General features: G+C 39.2%; 1 protein-coding gene across 1 annotated transcript in view; it reads right to left on the bottom strand.

Moving 5' to 3' along the window:
- Window positions 1-20,680, bottom strand: part of LOC126822725 (baculoviral IAP repeat-containing protein 6) — a 58,087-nt gene that overhangs the window by 37,281 nt on the left and 126 nt on the right. The window contains exons 2-21 of the mRNA XM_050551743.2: window positions 18,758-19,918; window positions 17,081-17,284; window positions 16,313-16,532; window positions 15,454-15,904; window positions 14,555-14,961; window positions 13,728-13,853; window positions 12,809-13,063; window positions 11,413-12,106; window positions 10,755-10,914; window positions 9,827-10,041; window positions 8,604-9,388; window positions 7,921-8,069; window positions 7,090-7,191; window positions 6,148-6,395; window positions 5,157-5,384; window positions 3,912-4,092; window positions 2,795-2,923; window positions 1,522-1,774; window positions 690-852; window positions 106-261 (exon numbers count right to left, since the gene is read on the bottom strand). Of these exons, the coding sequence (XP_050407700.2) occupies window positions 106-261; window positions 690-852; window positions 1,522-1,774; window positions 2,795-2,923; window positions 3,912-4,092; window positions 5,157-5,384; window positions 6,148-6,395; window positions 7,090-7,191; window positions 7,921-8,069; window positions 8,604-9,388; window positions 9,827-10,041; window positions 10,755-10,914; window positions 11,413-12,106; window positions 12,809-13,063; window positions 13,728-13,853; window positions 14,555-14,961; window positions 15,454-15,904; window positions 16,313-16,532; window positions 17,081-17,284; window positions 18,758-19,541 (5,910 nt within the window). The 5' untranslated portion in view covers window positions 19,542-19,918. The remainder of the gene's footprint in view (window positions 1-105; window positions 262-689; window positions 853-1,521; window positions 1,775-2,794; window positions 2,924-3,911; window positions 4,093-5,156; window positions 5,385-6,147; window positions 6,396-7,089; window positions 7,192-7,920; window positions 8,070-8,603; window positions 9,389-9,826; window positions 10,042-10,754; window positions 10,915-11,412; window positions 12,107-12,808; window positions 13,064-13,727; window positions 13,854-14,554; window positions 14,962-15,453; window positions 15,905-16,312; window positions 16,533-17,080; window positions 17,285-18,757; window positions 19,919-20,680) is intronic.

Raw genomic sequence — 20,680 nt, 5'->3', positions numbered from 1 at the left:
AACCGGAGGCCTGGAGAAAACCCACGAGGCTTGGAGATAGAGAGAGTAACGAAAATAAAATACAATTAATAAATATCACGATTAAAAATTGTTAATAAAACTCACCGATTGATGATTAATAGAATTGGTTGCTTCTGCTGATAGTTCATCATCTGTCGAGTGTTGTGATTGGCTGACATTATGAGAGAGGGTGTGGCCAGCAGGCGGGAGAGGGGACGAAAAGGCACTGTGTATATTATCCACCTGAACAGACGACATTACCTAAAATAATACAACGTAAAATATATGTTTAATATTCCTTTCAATGGTACCTAAAGTAATAGAGAGAGAAATGGGGTTTAACGTCCACTTGACACAAACAAGGTTATTTCAATAATTCACTTGCAAGTAGGGGTCTTTAGCAGTGGGAGAAAACTGGAGAACCCGGAGATAACCCACGAGGTTGGACAGGTGACCCTTACTCCTTGTCACGTACAACCGGGGAATCGAAATGAAATGAAATGGGGTTTAACTTCCTACTGTTCTGCTCCGAACTGGGCTAATGAAGACGGGCATACGCCATACAGTGTGCTTTGAGGCAAATTTGGACTGGATAGCGGCACTACAACCTACTCTTATATCAAATTCCAACTGCCAAGGGATCTTTTACATGCACACCAATCATGGGACCTTGGTTATATATAACAAACCTTTAATCTTAGTTCTGCTTGTGTTCGTAGACCTAATTCTAATCTAGAATCTAGAGCTGTAGATAAACCCTGAAAACCACCGTTAGTCTTCTGGATATTCAAATAATCCTGGTTCTTGCTCGTTAGACTTTTCATTTTATGTTTCTTATATGGCGTAAAATTACTGAAATACAAAAACATCACAATATTCTGTAGATTAATAAAGGCTATTCTTCATTTTGGGACTTATACATGGTTCAATTTTATCTCACTAATTCGCTTGCACATTTGGGTCTTTAACAGCGGGAGGACCTGGAGAAAACCCACGAGGTTGGACAGGTGACCCTACTCCTTGTCACGCACAACCGGGGAATTGCAACTATGCCACTTGACTCAAGACAGACTTTATATTCGGGTAACCAACATCCCCAGTATTTAACAACATATGATGAAATGAAAGTTTCACAACATTCAGTTTACTCTGCCAATTCCAACTGCCAAGGTTTCTTTTATGCCAATGCCAATCTGTACACTGGACCTTGGTTTTTCATCCCATCCGAACGACTAAGACCGCTGTCCTTCCCAGGCCCTGCCCTCAAGTTTTGCACCTCTGACAAGGGGAAACAGGACCTAAAAAGCATAGTGGACACTTACGGCTAGCCCCCGGAAACATTCACTTGATCTGATATGTACGTTTGTTTGTGATTTCTGCATTTTGTGTCTTGTGTAATTGTTTGTGTGTGGTGCAGTCTCCCATCAGTTACTTTCTTGGTCAATATTGGGTTCGAACACGTGACCTGCTGGTCAGTCAGCTAGTACCTTGTTCCCTCTGCCACTCTATAAATAAACTTACGTTGTCTGGTAGTTCAAGGCTTCTGGTAGTCCATTACTCAAAGTCTCTTCTCCACCCATAGAACTCATATAAACAACTTGAAACGGTCCATCATTGGTTGGCGGGGGTTTCACAGATTCACCAGTAACGTATTCGTGTAATTTCTCGTTTGTTTCATCATCTAATTCACAATCATCCAGTAATAAATCGACCATCAGAGAAGAATCTTTATCGAACGTTGCACCATTTTCTTTAATCTGTGAACCTTCAGCTTCTAAAATAATAAATTACAAAATCTCAGATAAAAACTTGAACAAAACAAATATTAATGAGTAGTCAACAATATCACTACAACTTGGCTATCATTTAGTTGTGTTGTTTTAGCAGGAAATGAAATGAAATGGAGTTTAACGTCCTACTGTTCTGCTCCTAAACTGGGGTAATGAAGACAGGCATACGCCATACAGTGTGCTATGAGGGAAATTTTGCCCGGGCAGCGACGCTACGGCCTACTCTTACATCGAATTCCAACTGCCAAGGGATCTTTTACGTGCACGCCAATGTGTATACGGGACCTCGTTTTTTTGTCCCATCCAAACGACTAGACAGCTGTCCTTGTCAGGCCCTCCGTCCTGCATCACTGACAAGGGGGTACTATGCCGGAAAATCTGGATGAACTTTCTCGGCCAATGCAGGGATCGAACCCCCAACCTCCAGACTAGCGATCCAGCGTCTTACCCACTTAGCCACCGTGACCCCCTGTTTTAGCAGGAGTTTCTGTATTGAATGTTAAGTTTCTAGAGCAGTGTTGAGTAATTAATTAGTCTGATGAGAAAGTAACTAGTTATAAACCCAACGCCCATTATCTAATCTAGACATACCCTTTAAACTACACAACATGAGTAGTCAACAATGGACGACAGGTCAACACTATATTCCCAGCATTTTGAGACTAAAATATCGTAATTTATATTTCCATGTATATGCATGAAATTCAAGATAGGAGAAGCTTGCCTGGACAGTAGGGTGTCCACCTTTGATTTCCAACTTCCGATGATTGTGTTATGTGGTCGCCAAAGGTTGTGTTTTTTTGTACGATCCGAACAACTAGGTACATTTTTTGCCAGCTTTAAAGGCACCAGTGTTTGATGTATTTATTACATGGGAACATTTATTTACGCAGTTTGCCAGCCTCGACAGTGTCACTGGTGAATGTTTGGCTTGAAAAATCTGGCAAGGCCCTTCCTGACCCACAACGAGATTCGAATCCTGATCTTTTTTTTATCGCACTCACCGGACGAATCACCATTACTGTCATCAAATGTAGGTAAACTGACACTCTGTGCCAAACTGTCATCTGTCTCTGTCACTGTCACGTCATCTTCTGTCATACTTCTCATCATACTTGGATACAATCTTTCTCCTACAAAATATATTTATTATTACATTAAAATATCATTTCTTCTATTTAAAACATAGCGATTGACCCGGCGTAGCACACGGTATAGCCAGCCATGAAACAGAAGTAGTATAACTCTGAAACCGGAAGTCCAACACCACTTGGTCCATGTTACTCCCTAGTCCGAGCTACGCCTATACACCAAATTTTAGCTGCTCGACAGCCCTAATGTAGCCGCCAACCCTGAACAGAAACACAAACAAAAGTCACAAATATTAGTGTAGATTGGAATTGAGAGAGTAACTGAGTTTAACGTGGGATCAAACATCCTGGTTAGCGAGCCAACGCCCCTGAAAACTACCAAGGCCTTCAGTTCAAATGAGAGAGTTCACATGACACAAACTAAGTCATATCGGGACAAACCTATGGCTCAATTTTATTTAAAGGGACAATAACACTCTTGCTGGCTTGAAAGCTCCAGAAAATAAATAATATCTCTATCTAAGTACAATGTACTAGATGTTTAAGTGTCCTACCTGTTGTGTAAATTATCCATTACATCCTATTTTACTTGTCCAGAAGGTTCGAAAATATTTTTAAATTGAAGTTTCATTTGAAAAGGTTTACGTTAGACATTTCAAACCATTATGTTGAATTTTTCAAAATTTTTAAATAAGGTGTGTTAAGATGAAATTTGTATCATCAATTAATTGAAATATTCTAAAATAGTACAATTTGTTGACCAGAATAAAGATTGGGACATATTATTCAGTTACAACAAGAGTGGTATTGAGCCTTTAAATAATTCGCTTGTGATTAGGGGTCTTTAGCAGTGGGAGGAAACCAGAGTACCTGAAGAAAACCCACGAGGTTGGACAGTTGACTCTGGTCGTACACAGGCTTGGGGTTGGCACAATGGAGTGAAATGTGGTTAATTGGTTTAATGAAGTGGGCATACAGATAATCAAACCTCCGCTAAATTAATTAATAAATAAAAATAACTGAATCTCACCATCCAGTATATCTTGTAGCAGACACATAATAGCATGACTAGCCCACGGACCTCCCCATGTCAGGTTACCATGATATTCTTGATTGGCAGCCAATAGAATTAATCGTTCTAATTGATCCTGGCTCATTGCTTCTGCCAGAGTAATTGCTGGTCGTGTTACGTTACATATTCTGGCCAGAACCTATAAAAAAAATTAAATATTAAAATCATAAAGACAGAAAAATGGGGTTTAACATGCATTCAACACAAACTAGGTCATTTTGGGACTAACATGTGGTTTTATTTTATTTCAATAATTTGTTTTTGCGAAGGGGGACTTAACCCTTTCAATGCTAGACGTAAATCCACTGCCTGTGCTAGACCCTTTTTTGAGGAAAAAAGGGAGGTTGGAACTGAATGCCAAGCAGTACTTATGGAAGCTTTTATGAAAAATCTTTTTGTCTGTTGGGATAGGCATGAGTTTGAGCTAAGAGGAAAAAATAGAATTTTGGAAATTTGCATAATAATGTAGTCACGTGACGTCATGGCGGCCATTTTGGATTTCTCATTTCTCACTAAAGCTAACACGAAAACGAATTTTTCTCCATGAAATACTTATGTGATATTGTTTTTTTCACTGGATTTTGATAAAGATATATGATATGAACAAAAATATCAATAGCAGCCATGAGCAATGCCACCACGAACACGCGCATCACGTCTCCCACTGCCATGACCACGTGCGCATTGCAATACCTTGTTTTTACTTTCACTTTCATCCCCAAGTCCCATATCATTATCAATATAGTCAGTCAATAGATCTACACGTTCGGAACTCAGGAATTGCCTACGTCTTTTACGATCCAACAGGCCAGCATTATTATCAACATCAGAATTATTGTCAGATCTACTGCAGACACAGGGCTATCGTGTTCACATTGGGCTTGTTCATCATGCACGGGAGACATAGCTAGCCGTGGGCGGAACTTCGCGCAACAAATCACACACTTTATAATACCAATCACTGTCCTGACTACTATCATTATCAAGTAACTGGAACCAAATTATGCGTATCATCTGCCTCGAAATTGTCCACGTGTTGGTCAGCAAGACGTCATTCACGACTTCGTCGAGAGTGCATCGTCTACGTTGTCACTATGCACTCCGCCAATTTCAATCAACCCCGATTTCTCAGGATTCAATTCCGACGTTCAGGAGTGACAATCGAATAACCCTAGATATAGTTTAGAAATAAATTCTACGAACCTTTGCAGCAACAACGAATAAATCCGAGTGACAAGTAGAATCTAGTCCGAGTAACAACGCCATTAAACCATGTACCACCGACAAACATTTCTCTCGTGGTAAAACAAGACCTTCCATTTCTAGATCATCATCTTTAGCTGACGTCCAAACTCCACTAGAGCTATCCTTCGGCATTTTACGTAATATCTCCATGTCCGTTCTCCTCATATGGATCAAATCTTTCAAATGCTATGGAAAAAAATAAAATAAATGTTTTTGCTTTTAACATGAAATCATGCAAGTATTGGAGAAAAAATTGTCAACTTTGTAAGATTTCATCAGAAAATTTTACGATTATCAACTAGTCAACACAAAGCCTAATTAAAAAAATCAAATGGGGTGTTTAACGTCAGATTGTTCTGCACCGATTGGACTAAGCAAGATTGCAAAACGACATACAGTGTGCTATGAGGGAAATATTGCTCTGACAGCAACTGTTAAGGGTTCTTTTACGTGCACTTTAATGTGCACACTTGATCTCTTTTTCATCCCATCCAAACAACTAGACACTTTTCCTCCTCAGGCCCTCCCTACTGCGTCACTGACAAGGGGAAACTACGGTCGAAAATCCTGAGGAACTTACTCACTCGACCAACACTGGGAGCGAATCGGAGACCTTGTGTTTAGCACCCAGAACCTTACTCACTGAGCCAATTTAGTGTTTGTTTTAATGGTTCGAGGGAGGGGATCGAGGGAGGGTTGGAGAGAAGGAGTTTTAATATAGCATTGAGAGAGAGAGAGGGAGTTTTAAAATAATATTGATTGAGAGAAAGGGATACCAAGGGAGGGAGAGGGAAAGAGACAGATATGAGGAGAGAGGGTGTTTTAATTGACAGCAAAAGGGATACCAAGATACAAGGGATCAACCGAGGAGAACCTTTGGTACTTTACAAGCTAAACCAGGACCTGACTTACTGAATCACCGAATCAATATAAGAGAAAGTTTCCGTACCTTAGATGTATATTGTGACACTTCCTTTCTAAACTGTGATTCTTTATGTTTTAATAGAGCTTGAGCTTCCTTACTACTCTCTGATAATTTCTTCTTCGTTAGTTCGAACTCCAGTAATTTCTGTTTATGATGCAGTAGAAGTTTCTGGTTGCTACGACGATAGATTCGACTGGATTTAACTTTAGTTTTTGTTGATGTTGACGACCAGTGACCGTGTATAAATGCCCAGCGATTGGTCAGACAGGAACCTGTAGGTAAAAACATAGTTTGATTTAAAGCCATTGAACGTCTTTTGAGGGATTTTGTATCCCTTAAAAACTACAAAATGATTAAAGTTGAATTTTGCAACAATCGGAATCCTCTGCAGTGCCACCTGTAAGTGTTGGGGAAAAATCTGTTGCTGAGACTCTTATCAAAGGCCTGGCTTATATAAAATGAAATGGGGTTGAACATCCTACTGTTATGCTCCAACTGGGATAATGAAGACGGGCATACGCCATACAGTGTGGTATGAGGGAACTTTTGTCAGGACAGCGGCGCTATGCACTGCTCTCATATCGAATTCCAACTTTCCAGGGATCTTTTACGTGTACTCCAATGTGTACGTGGGACCTTTTTCTTTTCCCTTCCAAAGGACTAGACAGCTTGCGGGTAGGGGTCTTTAGCAGTGGGAGGACACCAGAGGAATTGGAGAAAACCCACGAGGTTGAACAGGCGACCCTACTCCTTGTCATGTACAACCAGGGATTTGAAACCACGCCAGTTGACTCAATGACAGAGCTTATGATACAGGGCACACATGCTAATCATTCGGCCATCCACCCCACCCCCCTTCTTTTCAGAACAACTTGGCGCTGTTCCTTGCCATCCTGTATGGCGCTGGATTAAATTAAAACAAAATGTCAGCACTATTGATTTATTGAGTGATGAAGTAGGACGTACTATTATCTTTTCTGTTCTTGTCCGTATCTTCCCCTGATGAACCATCAAAATTACGACATAAAAACAGCAATATCCAACTGACCAATGAAACGTCTAGAGGACCTGAAACACAACCAATCATTTTATCACAACAAAAAACAAAGAATGGAAATGAAACTGAGCTTAACGTCTAACTTTTCTGCTCCAATTGGGCTAATGAAGGAATGGAGTTTATCGACATGCAACCCACATCTGAGCTTTACTGATAAAAAGACAGTGAGTCACATCTTAGTCACAGCTACTTTGGGTTAAAAATTTTAATTTGGCCAATTTGAGATAAGTACAACAGAAAAGGGATAATTTGGCCAGGGTACCATTTCATTTACCGAGGGATCTTACTATACACAAGACCTTAGTTTCCAAAATGAATTCTCTTAATACAGTGTGAAAGAAAGGGTCAACAACCGAAAGCTTTAAGCCATCGTTAATTATGTCACAGTTCAACATACATGATATCTGTTATCGGGACTAATAGAAATCTGACATAAACCCATTCTGTGTCACTTGATTGGGAAACTAAAGAATAGATAATGTCCAGCCCTGCCCCTCCCCATTATTCATATCAGGGGTTAGGATGAGGACTGTATATCAGGGGTGATGATGAGGACTTGATATCTGGGGTGATGATGAGGACTTGATATCAGGGGTGGTGATGAGGACTTGATATCAGGGGGTGGTGATGAAGACTAGATATCGGGGGTTGTAAGACTGGATATCAGGGGTGGTGATGAGGACTTGATATCAGGGGTGGTGATAAGGATTGGATTTCATGGGATGGTGTAACATGTTTACCTGTTGTAGAATGTCCACCGTCTGCTGTATTTTGTTGAGATAAAGGCGAGAGAACTTGAGATAACATCGCTAATAAACTCTCCATGATATATCCTGATGATGGTCCGGATAATGCTCGCTGTCCTAACGCACTCAACAATACAAATACCCTGAAACACAAACATAGATAACAGTTGCTATTATATTTCAATTTATATTTTAAAATACGCCATCTTTTCTATAACAAACTGATTTCCTGCCAAAATTATTGCCTGTTCTAAAAATTTGCTTTAAAACATGTCAAGTTTAAATTTGCGATGCTGAACATGAAACATTCTACTGTTCTGCATCAAATGGTGTTTAACGTCCACTCGACACAAACTATGTCATTTTGGGACTAACATATTGTTCAATTTAATTTCAATAATTTGCTTGCATGTAGGGGTCTTTTATCAGTGAGAGGAAACCGGGGACCCAGAGAAAAACTACAAGATTGGGCAGACGACCCTACTCCTTGTCAAGTACAAGCGGGAAATCAAAGCCACCCCAGCTGACTCAATGACAGACCCCCCAAGCAGTACAAAGGGGAAACCATGCTTGAAAATCCGAAAAAACTTTCCCCGGCCAGGATTGAACCTAGTCAGTAAGATAGCGAATTAATCACCGGCTGAAGCCCCAGAATCCACAAAGAAATATTATCTCACCTGTCTTGAGGAAATACGGCTGTATTGGTGGAACTAAACAATTCTTGTAACATGTTACCAAGGAAACCACCCCACCACGGCTGACTGCCACATATTCGAACCAACACGAGTCCAGCTGTTACTTGCATCCTCCTCGTACCCAACAAACACAAATTCTTAAACAACAATTCCGTTGTCTGGGGTGTTAACGATGTATACAGTGTTGCAGGGGGTTGTGGGATAGTTGGAGATAACGATGTGATGCTTAACAGCGTGTCGAGAAGACTCTCCAGCATCACTCGTAATTTATCTGTCGATGCTTCTCTCAGATGATAAGCAAGACTTGCCGTTTGGTCGTAACTTCCTGTTTTGATTCCAACAGCGTGTTGTAGACGAGATATAGCTCTGTTCGCTAGGTTGTACTGAAGTTGTAATTGTAAACAATCATTATAAGACTGGATAATCCCACCATCATCGTCTTTACTCTGTTTCTGTAAATAATACTGTACATGTGCTGTAGAAGACTGGACGACCTCGACTGCCGTCAGCAATGATTCTAGTCTTGTACGAGCCAGACTATAACGGCACTGTAAGTCCTCTTGGAGAGCTATAAACATGCCAAGCTGCGATATTAATTGCGACTGACTTTGAGCTTCAAGTTGACTAGTTGATGTTGTCGTGGTAACGGCCTGGTTGTCATTATTTTCCTTCCATTCCCATGGTAATATGTAACTATGACCAAAGAATGAACCAATTGGAATCCGAGAGCGAGTAGTACCAGCTCCGTAACGACCAACAGTAGTTATCTGAAATATCCAAACAAAGCTACAATATTTAACTCACAGAACAGAAATGAAATTGGTTTATAACGTCCTACTGTTCTGCTCTAACTGGGCAAATGAAGACGGGCATACACCATACAGTGTGCTATGAGGGAAATTTTGCACGGACAGCGGTACAAAGGCCTACTCTTATATCAAATTCCAACTGCCAAGGGATCTTTTACGTACACGCCAATGAGTGCACGGGACCTCGTTTTTTCGTCGCATCCCAACGACCAGAGAGCTGTCCTTGTCAGGCCCTTCGTCCGGGGGGAACCACGCCAGAAAATCTGGATGAACTTTCTCGGCCAATGCAGGGATTAAACACCCGACCTCCAGGCTAGCAAGCCAGCGTCTTACCCACTTAGCCACCTCAATTTGGAACTAAAATACAGACATTAAGAACAAAAACAGCTAACAAACCTTTAAATATCTACAGACAGGTGGTGGCATAATATTATTCATAATCAATGTTCGAATTCCTATATCTGATGCCACAACCAATCGCTGTCCATCTATTTCTTCTCCTTGTATCCAGACATCTATAGACAAGGACGCCAGGTCTCCACAAGCAGGTATTACAACATCAGTTATCAATACTGATTTACCGAAATCTAACGTTACAAAACGTCTCGCACCTGAAACAAAATAATCAGAATATCAAAATGTCAGGTCTGAATTTAATCTATAGATATGTTTGCTAATAATGACAGAGAAATTGGGTTCAACGTTCACTGGAAACAAACTAGGTTGTTTCGGGACTGCTATATTTTAATTCAATAATTCGCCTTGGGATATGGGTCTTTAGCAGGGAGAGGAAACTTGAGTACCCAAATAAAACCCAAGACGTTGGACAGGTGACCCTACTGCTAATCACATACAAGCAGGAATCGAAACCATGCCACTTGACTCAATGACAGACCTTATGATGCAATGTGCATGCATTAACCATTTGGTCATCCAACTCCCGTTATTTAAATGCATGTCTGGGACATCATGTCCGGTGGTGCCGATTTTATTTGGTCAAAATACAATCTGATTAAAATACAAATCTATATTTCATTTTTTTTATACCTTGATGGCCTTTACTACATAAAGATCAGACCAATTGTAGTGGAAGGTTCGCGTCAGAGGTCATACAGGCTTCTTTTGACACTATGACATCAGACATTTGATTAACCAATCAGTGTTGATGTTTCTAGTGGGTTACCAACAGTTCCGTGCAAAACACGCCAAAAACTCGCGGTAACAGATTCTAGTGTATTAAAGACAAATAAAACGAAATTTTGAACTATAATAAAGGATCTTTGTTTTAATGAGATCCAGACGTGGATGTAATATATGGATATACCTGAATGCATTCTCTCTATGACTAGTACTTGTGGTGTAGGTAATTGTAACATAGCTGGTGTTTGTGGTATAATATATGTTTTATCACCCTGTTGACCAACTGATTGTGGTACTCCACTACTTCCTAACTGTTTCGTTTCATCAATAACACCAACACCAGGCTAAATAACAAACAAATATTAACTTCAATATTATTTTAGTTTCTAATATTATTTGGTAAAAATTTATAGAATCTAAATCATACATTTCATAAATTTCAAGGGACATAATGAGTCTTAGCCCCTGTCCTCCATTTTTAAAATAAATCATTAAATGGCCGACCATTCTAATCTACTTAAAATCAGAGCCATCCGGTGGCATCGAGAGTTGATTATTGTCTTGTCATGTTAATAAAAGTCTAATTAATACGAGAGTTGATTATGGTCTAGATAAGTTAGTTAATGTATAACTATAGTTTATATAATATTTAAGGCCTAAATAAAGAGCTGCAATAGGCAGATTTACCTTTTACATAATGTATGTTTAATTAAATATCAAATAATAAATTTGAGTATCTACATGAATAAACAAATGATGACGTGTGACTTGAAGAGTTTCTTCACCAATAAATCTAAATCTGATTTTAAAAAATAAATAAATAAAACACAAATCATATTTACCTTTGATAGCCCACCTGCTTGAAGATGCCATGTTTCATTTGGGGGTGTGGCGGATGGGGTCATCTGTTGAGGGGTTGATTTAGGGGTTGGTGGGAATAAATCGGGGGTAGAAGGAAAGGGACATGGCTTTGTGTTGATGGCTTCACAGATAGCAGCTTCTAATTGGGTACTGTAAGTTGGTTGATGCAGTTGTTTTGCGTACATCTGAGCAAGTTTCTTTAACGAATCAGCTACTGCATTACCTGTCATGGCTGACATGGCTCCACCCCCTCCAATAACAACGGTAGGAGGAATTTCACCGAAGTTTATTGTTCCTGAAACTCCGAATGGAACCGTTGTGGAAACTGTCGTACTACCCTTGGCATCAAGCCGTTCTATCCTAGTGCCGTCACTAGTTGAATGACAAGTGAAATGCAGTGGTTCAACTTCTAACAATCCCAACATGCTACTGCTGTTATGGTTACGGGAGAAATCATTTTGATTTTTTGTGCTGGTTTTGTCGGCTTGTAAAGATAACATTTCGTAAATATCAGGTTCTGTTGTTGTACTTGCAGCTGGCATAGTATTGGTTGAAGTCGAGGCTGTACCTTTGATAACATTGGCGTAAGTTGACGCCTGTGTACCTTGACGTAAATTAGCCGGAAGTTCGACATCAAAGAGATCAGGATCAAAGGGATGACCGTATAAACCATACCTGATAATAAAACAGGTAAACCAATCGTAATTTCAGAATGTATTATTTTTAATGTTTATCAGAAAATATTCTAAATCCAGAAAATGGATTAGTAGTTTTCAGTAGAATTCGCTAAAGACAACTTCTTTTTATACTACCACATAGAAATGTGGTCGTATAATACCATCGCCTCCGTCCGTCATCTACAATTTCTTGTAAACTCTCAACAGAATACATTTACCATCTGATCGTTTTGAAATTTATATACATTATTTAGATTAGTAAAATGAAGAAGCCTATGGAATTTCAACAATTTCTGTTAATAACTTCTACAGTTATGGTCCTTGTTTCACATTTTTTAACCTTGAGAATGCTTTAACGACAAAAGTTATCATTCAATCTGTATGAAATTGATATCAATGTTTTGTAAATGCTCGCATTACTTCCAATAGAATAATTATGCAATCACTCTTATCGACTGCTTGGGCGATTTAGCTGCTTTCGGCGTATCTTGAATAGAGTAGGAATTTGACCGATTAGTTGACTGTTTGCTGTTGACAAGGGAATCTGGTTAATAGAGTCCAAGATTGTGAGACAGACAGCCCATTTTAATCGACCGTGTCCACAAACCTAAATACTTGACTAATAAGAACAGCTAAAGAAATAAAGGAAATGGACAGGGGTTTAACATTCCGAGGATGATATAAATAAATGACAACAAACCTTGTTTTTAAGAGATTATGAAGGGGCGATGCCCTTTCTGCATATAATTTAGCTACAGCTGTAAGAATCTCCATACATTTTTTTGATACAGTTGCCACGTCCATACATTTAACATGGTTGAATAGAGTAAAGAACCACTGCATGGCGCCACTTGATGACGTACACGCCACCAGGGGCAGACAATCCAACATCGCCTGGAGTAATTGATAACTGAAGTTTGGTGCCATATCAATGTCAGTAGAAACTTTTGCATATCTGAAAAACAAATAAACAAACTTTAACTTAGAAATGAAACGAAATAGGGGTTTAACGTCCTACTGTTCTGCTCCAACTGGGCTAATGAAGATAGGCATACATCATACAGTGTGCTATGAGGGAAATTTTGCCCGGGCAGGTCTACAGCCTACTCTTATATCCAATTCCAACTGTCAAGGAATCTGTAACATGCATGCCAATGTGTACATGGGACATTGGTTTTCTGTGCCATCCGAAGGACTATGCCAAGGCCTAAAAGGAGGGAACCACGTCAGAAAAAAATCCTGATGAACTTTCTCGGCCAACAGAGATTGAACATGGGAGCTCCAGGTTAGCGAGCCAACATCTTACCTACTGAGCCACCATGGCTCACACTTTAATTGAGAACTACGTGACTAGTGGGAACCTGGAGAGATTTTTGTCATCCTACTCCAGCATTCTAACCCGACACATTCTAGTTAAGAGTTACTTGCCCTTACTGTTAGATTACCCAGGCCCCTTTAGCAGTAAGCTGGAAAGCCTGGACTCGACACAAACTAGGTACTGACACTGAACTCACTGCTTGCATAGATGACACATTAGTCATCGGCAATGCAGTGCTTCAGACAAATTGACCACCTGCACCAAAAGATCACATTTTTAAGCAATTAAAAAACTGACTTACTCAATACTAATAGCTAACATGGCTGAACATTTATGAGCAGTTGTTCTGGTACCCTCGATAATACAAGTTTTAATTATACCACGTAAATATTTCTCTGTAGATAGAACGATACAACGGTCACCAGTCCTGAAACAAAATATATACAAGTTTTAATTATACCACGTAAATATTTTTCTGTAGATAAAACGATACAATGGTCACCAGTCCTGAAACAAAATATAAATATTATTCTGATAAAATAATACAACCGTCTCATAACAAAATAAAAATATCATTCTAATGACAAAAACACTAATATTTGTAATAGTTACTGATGCATATAAAGAAAGAGAAAAACAAATGGGGTTTAATGTCCACTTGAAAAAAAATAGGTAATTTCGGGACTAACACATGGTTCCAATTTATTTAAATAATTTGCTTGTGTGTAGGGGTCTTTAGCAGTTGGAGGAAACCGGAGGGCTCGGGGGAACCCATGAGGTTGGACAGGCGACCCTACTCCTTGTCACGTACAATCGGGGAATCGAAAGCCCGAAAAATGTCTCAATTCCATTGATTATATACAAAGAAAAGAAATGAATGTGGAAAAACCCCACAAAGTTGGACAGGCCAAATTTGCTTGACTCTTATTGGAAATATCCACCCTATAACTGCCGTAGGAATGCATCTGTACACCATTTTTTCAGAAAATCTAGTTTTTTTCTAGTTCCATAGACACCAAATTTGCCCTACTTTTATTGGATATAACTACTCTATAAATACTGCCGTGCGTGGGGATGTATCTTTCAGGGCTTAGCCTAGAATGAGAGTCTTTAAATTTCTAGATTTACCTTTTACATGGATCATTCATCTGTATGGCAACGATCCACGATAAAATATCCAACGACATATTTATAACATGCTCTAGTCCAGCGGAACACAGATCTTCTTCACTTGTGCCACTAACCAACTTCAATAACTTCTCGTGAAAACTCTGTAAATCTATCATAGAATTACGCTGAGTTCTCTCCCTTGCTACGCTCGTAGGTTTCATCTTACGTACAGTGATCGACAGCTCTTCCAGCCAATCACATCCTTTCAAATCTAATGGTTTTTTATTGGGTGCCGTGGCAGCCAATCGTTCTGTGGCGCTGGCACCATTCATGAACGGAACATTTTCAAAAAGTGATTTGATTGTTTTGGATTTTAATTTATCAGAGCTGGAACTACTTGACGGAGTAGCTTTACGTTTGTTGTCCTGAAATATTAAAAAAAAACAAATATAAAAAAAAATTATAAATCTAAAATCATGAATCCTTAAAGCCCCTACTAATCATTTGAGGGATTTTTGAATCCCTTGTAAACTACAGATCCTATTTAGTTTCGTTTTTTACAGTTCAAAATTCTGTTTTACTTGTCTGCACTACACTAGGATCTGAAAGAGTTGATGTGAGGGACTAGCCAATGAAACGGTCTGTTGCAGTCAGTTTTTGGCGTGCGGTGCACAGAACTGTGGGTAACTCTCTAGAAACACCAACACAGATTATTTAATCAAAAGCCGACTCAAACTAGGTCATTTCAGGACTAACATATGGTTTATTTTTATTTCAATAATTTGCTTGCGCGTAGGGGTCTTTAGCAGTGGGAGGAAACCGCAGGACCCAAAAGTTGGCCATTTTGATACCCTGGATTCCAAGTCGGCCATTACATGTATATGTAATGTTACCATGATACTGATATTGATACTAACCTTTGACTTGACAGGATCTTTATTATCCGAAGGTTTGTTTGGAAATCCCTTTAAATGTATTAACAAGGATCGGGGTTTTGAATTCAGGAGCTGGGGACTGGTAAGAGACACAATTCCGGTATTTCCCGATAAATCCAAACAGTTTGATAATTTTACAGGACCACACAAAATTTCCGCATTTAGGCTTTCCAAAAACGCCCTTGATATCACAGGATTAAACATTTTATCAGAGTTACTGCCCTTGGCTTTAACATCGGGAGTTGATTTACTCGACTCGGCAGGACCATCTTGTGCTTGTTTGTGTATATTGCCGATGTTCTGCCGTAAAAGAGTTATTTCTATGTTCGGTTGAGAAGCACACATATTTTGAAGAGAGAATTTGATATCAACATGTCCGACACAGCAAGGTTTCGGTAAAACAACTTCAAACATATGTTCATCCCACGTAGAACTGAAGAGAAATAAAAAAATACAAAAAAATATATTTTTCTTAAAAAATTAAATTACAAAAAAAATAAAAGTAATATATATTTTTTTTTAATAAAAAATGGAATAACCAAAAAAAAAAAGAATTAGTGTTACATGTATAACACTGAGAAGTTGATCTACCCTGAACACACAAAAAATTGGCCAGGCGACCCTACTCCTTGTCACATACACCTGGGGAATCGAAATCATGCCAGTTGACTCAATAACGACAGACCTTATGAGACAACGCGTACGCACTAACTATTCGGCTATCCAACCTCCCTATTAATGTACGGACATATTGTAGATGCCTGATGGCCTGTAGATTGTACAGGATGTTAATTTAAAAACGGAGTACACACAAACGGGCGATATCAATGGATTCACATACTTATCAGATGCTAATTTCCATGTTCGTGTATGTTGAGTTGCCTCCCCTTGTTGTTGTAAATGTTGTGGGTGTCGCCTCTGTTGTTGTTCCTGTTGTATTTCTGTCCAACATGGTGGAACTGTTGCTGTATATCTTGGCATCAGATTCTCAAATAATGTCAGACCTCGTAAAACAGATAAATTCTCTGGTGTTAAAGGTTTCTTGGTTAACAGTTCAACGTCTGAAATAAATTCATTCAAAACTTTAAGAAAACATTCTTCATCTGGAAATGTATTGACCACCCCAGCTTCCCGAAAAAAAAAAGCGATCTTTCATAAGACTGGGGTTTAAAGCCCATTTGTCGAAACCACTACTGTTCCCGTGACCTCAAACTGCCGGATTCACAGATATAATTATATTTCATACATGTATCTTAATGACTCTGGCGATTGAGACACAAGCGGTGAACTGTGGATAACCCACTAGAAACATCAACGCTGATTGATTAATGAATGTCTGACGTCATAGGGTCAAAAGCCACTGGTATGACCTGACACGACCTCCCACTACAACCGGTCAGATCTTCATGTAGTAGAGGCCATTGAAAGTATAAAAAAAAAAAAATGAAATATAGATTCACAGGCGATCCTACTCCTTGTCACGTACATATACAACCAGGGAATCAAAACCCCGCCAGTTGACTCAATGACAAACCTTATGATACAGCGTGCATGCGCTAACTATTCGGTCACCTAAACCCCTGGTAGATAAAGAAATATTTAAACTTACTTAAAGGAGATTTGGTAGATGAAGACAAACAGCCATCTGCTGCATCTTCTATTGGTTTACTGGACAACTGTGTCTCATCCTCTTTTATACTTCTAGTGCTAAATTTATTGACACATCCGTCTGGTATATCATGACTACTTTGTTCACTTATTTGATAAAAATGTAATTTACCTGATCGGGTACAAGCACACAACCTCTCAATACCTAGAAATATATTTTATAACAATTAAAAATAACGAGTTGACAGTTCTCACTATAATAGTTCAAAACTAGATAATGTAAAAGGAATTAGATGAAAATTTCAGTCAATTTGATCCAATCTTAACCGAGAATTTAGTGATTGAATTTTCGGCCTAGCATTGATCATCATTACTAAAACATAGTATCGATTATCCATTTCATGATTAAATTATGAATGAAAGTTGAGCAGCAAATGGGATCCTAATCCAGTAAATATTGTAGGCTAGCGATGCCATCGAGAGTTGATTATGGTCTGGATAAGTTAATTTAATGTCTAATTAATAATTTAGTTATCTTTAACGTTCAGATTCCTAATATTATTGAAATGATTTATTTCGGTGACGTTTCGAAGAGTATTCTCTCAACGTCATCTAGCTAATTAAAATGTTGAGAGAATAATCATCGAAACGTCGCCCAAATCAATATGCAGCCGGTTTTCCTTAAGCATGTGTTATAGTTTATTGCTCTATCCAGTTACTAAATGCCTGTGAAAGATTATGAAATGAAATGAGGTTTAGTGTCCTACTGTTCTGCTCTAACTGGGTTAATGATGCTGGCTCAGTAACTACATGTAGGAGGTCCACAGGTTGATTTTTGTGTTGGGGGAGAAAGTTTTACATTATTTTCCCGTCTGGCTTACTTATGTCAGCGATGCAGGATAGTATGGTATGGTAAAATATCTAATGTCTACTCTAATACCTAAGCCTACATGTAATTAGCTAGGAAAATGAAATGAAATGGGGTTTTACGTCCTACTGTTCTGCTCCGACTGGGCTAATGAAGACGGGCATATGCCATAAAGTGTGCTATGAGGAAAATTTGCCTGGGCAGCGGCACTATGCCTACTCTTTTATCGAATTCCAACTGCCAAGGAATCTTTTATGTGCAAGCCAATGTATACACGGGACCTTGGTTTTTTGTCCCATCTGAACGACTAGACATCTGTCCTTGTTAGGCCTCCTGTCCTCCACCACTGAGATGGGGAAACCACAGCAATTAGCTAGGAGGTACAGGGTTTGATCCTGACGTTAGCAGAGAAAATTGCTAGTTTAATGTACTTCTTCGGATAGGTTGAACAACCTACATATAGTATGGGTAAAATAAGGTTTCAAGTCTTGTACCTAAATTATGTCAGTGTTAGGGTAGAATAAGGTTTTGAATCGTGTACCTAAATTATGTCAGTGGTGGGGTGGAATAAGGTTTTAAATTTGATGCCTAAAGGGTTAGATACAAAGGTTTTGAGTCTGGCCCCTGAAGGTTTGGAGTCTGGCCCCTGAAGGTTTTGAGTCTGGCCCCTGAAGGTTTTGAGTCTGGCCCCTGAAGGTTTTGAGTCAGGCCCCTGAAGGTTTTGAGTCTGGTCCCTGAAGGTTTTGAGTCTGGCCCCTAAAGGTTTTGAGTCGGGGCCCCTGAAGGTTTAAAGACAATGTTTCTACGTACCTGTACAATAAGTTAAAGAAAGAAAGACATCATTTTCACTGGGTTTAATTTCAGCCAACACATTCATATCTAATAAATTAATTATATTAACAATTCCCGATTCTAAAATCACACCAACTTGTCCTAATAACGTTTGTTTACTTTCCTTTCTCACGGCCTTCCCAACATCCTCTTCTTCCACCTGATCAACCACTTCCTGTGGTAGGATCAGAATGGATTTAATCACTTCCTGTGAGTTATTAGCCCTCCACTCGGCACACGCTGTCATGTCGAGAGAAACTAAAACATTATTATAATTAACTTTAAATACAACTATTCCACCGTATGACCTGTCAACGTCGGTCGATTGGCTGTTATACGTTTCCACATTAAGTGAAGGGGAGATAACTACCACAACATGTTGTTTATCTAGCGTCGGTGTTATAGACTTGACTTCCAGTCCCTTCTGGTTAAATCCGTCGGGTAGTTGCAAACACTGAGTTATGGTTCCTGCTTGAACACTTGTTTTAACGAAGTTATCACACAAGATATCGGGTTTATTTGACGTTCCCGACAGAGCAGAACCTTTTACACCACTGTTGGTGTTAATGTCCGAATCAGGCTCGCTATTACTCGGTGATCCTGGAATGTGATTACCTATAGGACCCACTTGTAGTGGTGGAGGTGTGAAACCAACGATCTGAACATCAGGGTCAGGCCAAGGTTCATCTTCTAAAAATACTGACCAATCAGAAGGCACTGAATGATTAGGAACAGGGGGGATAATTCCCACCTCACCATTCATAGTGGGTTTACTGATCTTGTCAAATGTTTTAACATCCTTGCGAATAATTGGTTTATCGGCTGATACCACTAATAACTGTGGAAAAGAATCACATGCTGCTTGACCCTGATAATCACCACCTAGTTCCGATATAATCTGAGCTTCACTACTAACTTCACGATTTACTTTATTTAGTAACTGAACATCATCATTTCTTCCATCACTTCCTGTTTCATCGTCTATCTCATTGTTAATACCACGAAGCAACACGCCACAGAACAATACAGGGGGATGTTTGGCATGTGACGTCGGTGCCAAATCTTTATTTTTACTGACGACACATAGTGACGTCACTTGAACATCATTGGATGGACGAGATCTTTGAATGGACGTCAAATCTAAAAAAAAAAAATGGCGAGAAAAAATCATAAGGTTGATAACGGACCTGTATTTCTAAGTTCGAGGACATTTGATTTATCATTTTCTCGGTCATTTTGGCACTAGCATATCGTACATCTCATTTCAATGTGAGAGGTAACCGGATGACCTGGAGAAACCCAAGAGATTGGTCAGCAACTAAATGCTGTTCCTTGCCAGGTTCTCCATAAAACAACATTAACAATGGAAAATCCCCAGTTAGTTTATTAGCCAAATAGAAAAAACAGAAATAGCCCATACATTCCCTTGTTTTATTCATTCTATAAAAACATGGTAATGCATGGACTTCTTCTATTTTTCTGTCTAGTGTCAGTCAATTATTTTATTGAATTGTCAGATATCCTCACACAGTCTCATATAACAACTTTTGGTCTTCGAAGGAATTATTAGTGAGCAGAAATTTGCCCCTGTATCAGTTATCACTCTTCACTTCAGTCAGTTATATAGAAGGATAACTTGTGTTTTCCTTTTGAATTCGTCACTTTCTTTTGTAGAAACCTTCACTTCGCATCTATCGTAGCAATGATCACTGTGTTAAAATTATATTTGGAACGTGTTTAATTAGTTTTATCACATATGTGATAATGACTGACACCAATATTGTCCTTTAAAGTCCTACTGTTCTGCTCCAACTGGGATAATGAAGATGGGCAATATACTATACAGTGTGCTATGGGAGAAATTTTGCCCGGGCTGCGGCACTATGGCCTACTGACAAGGGG

The sequence above is a fragment of the Patella vulgata genome, chromosome 5, assembly GCF_932274485.2.
Source record: "Patella vulgata chromosome 5, xgPatVulg1.2, whole genome shotgun sequence".
Taxonomy (NCBI): Eukaryota; Metazoa; Mollusca; class Gastropoda; family Patellidae; genus Patella; species Patella vulgata.
This window is presented reverse-complemented; position numbering and strand designations above follow the sequence as displayed.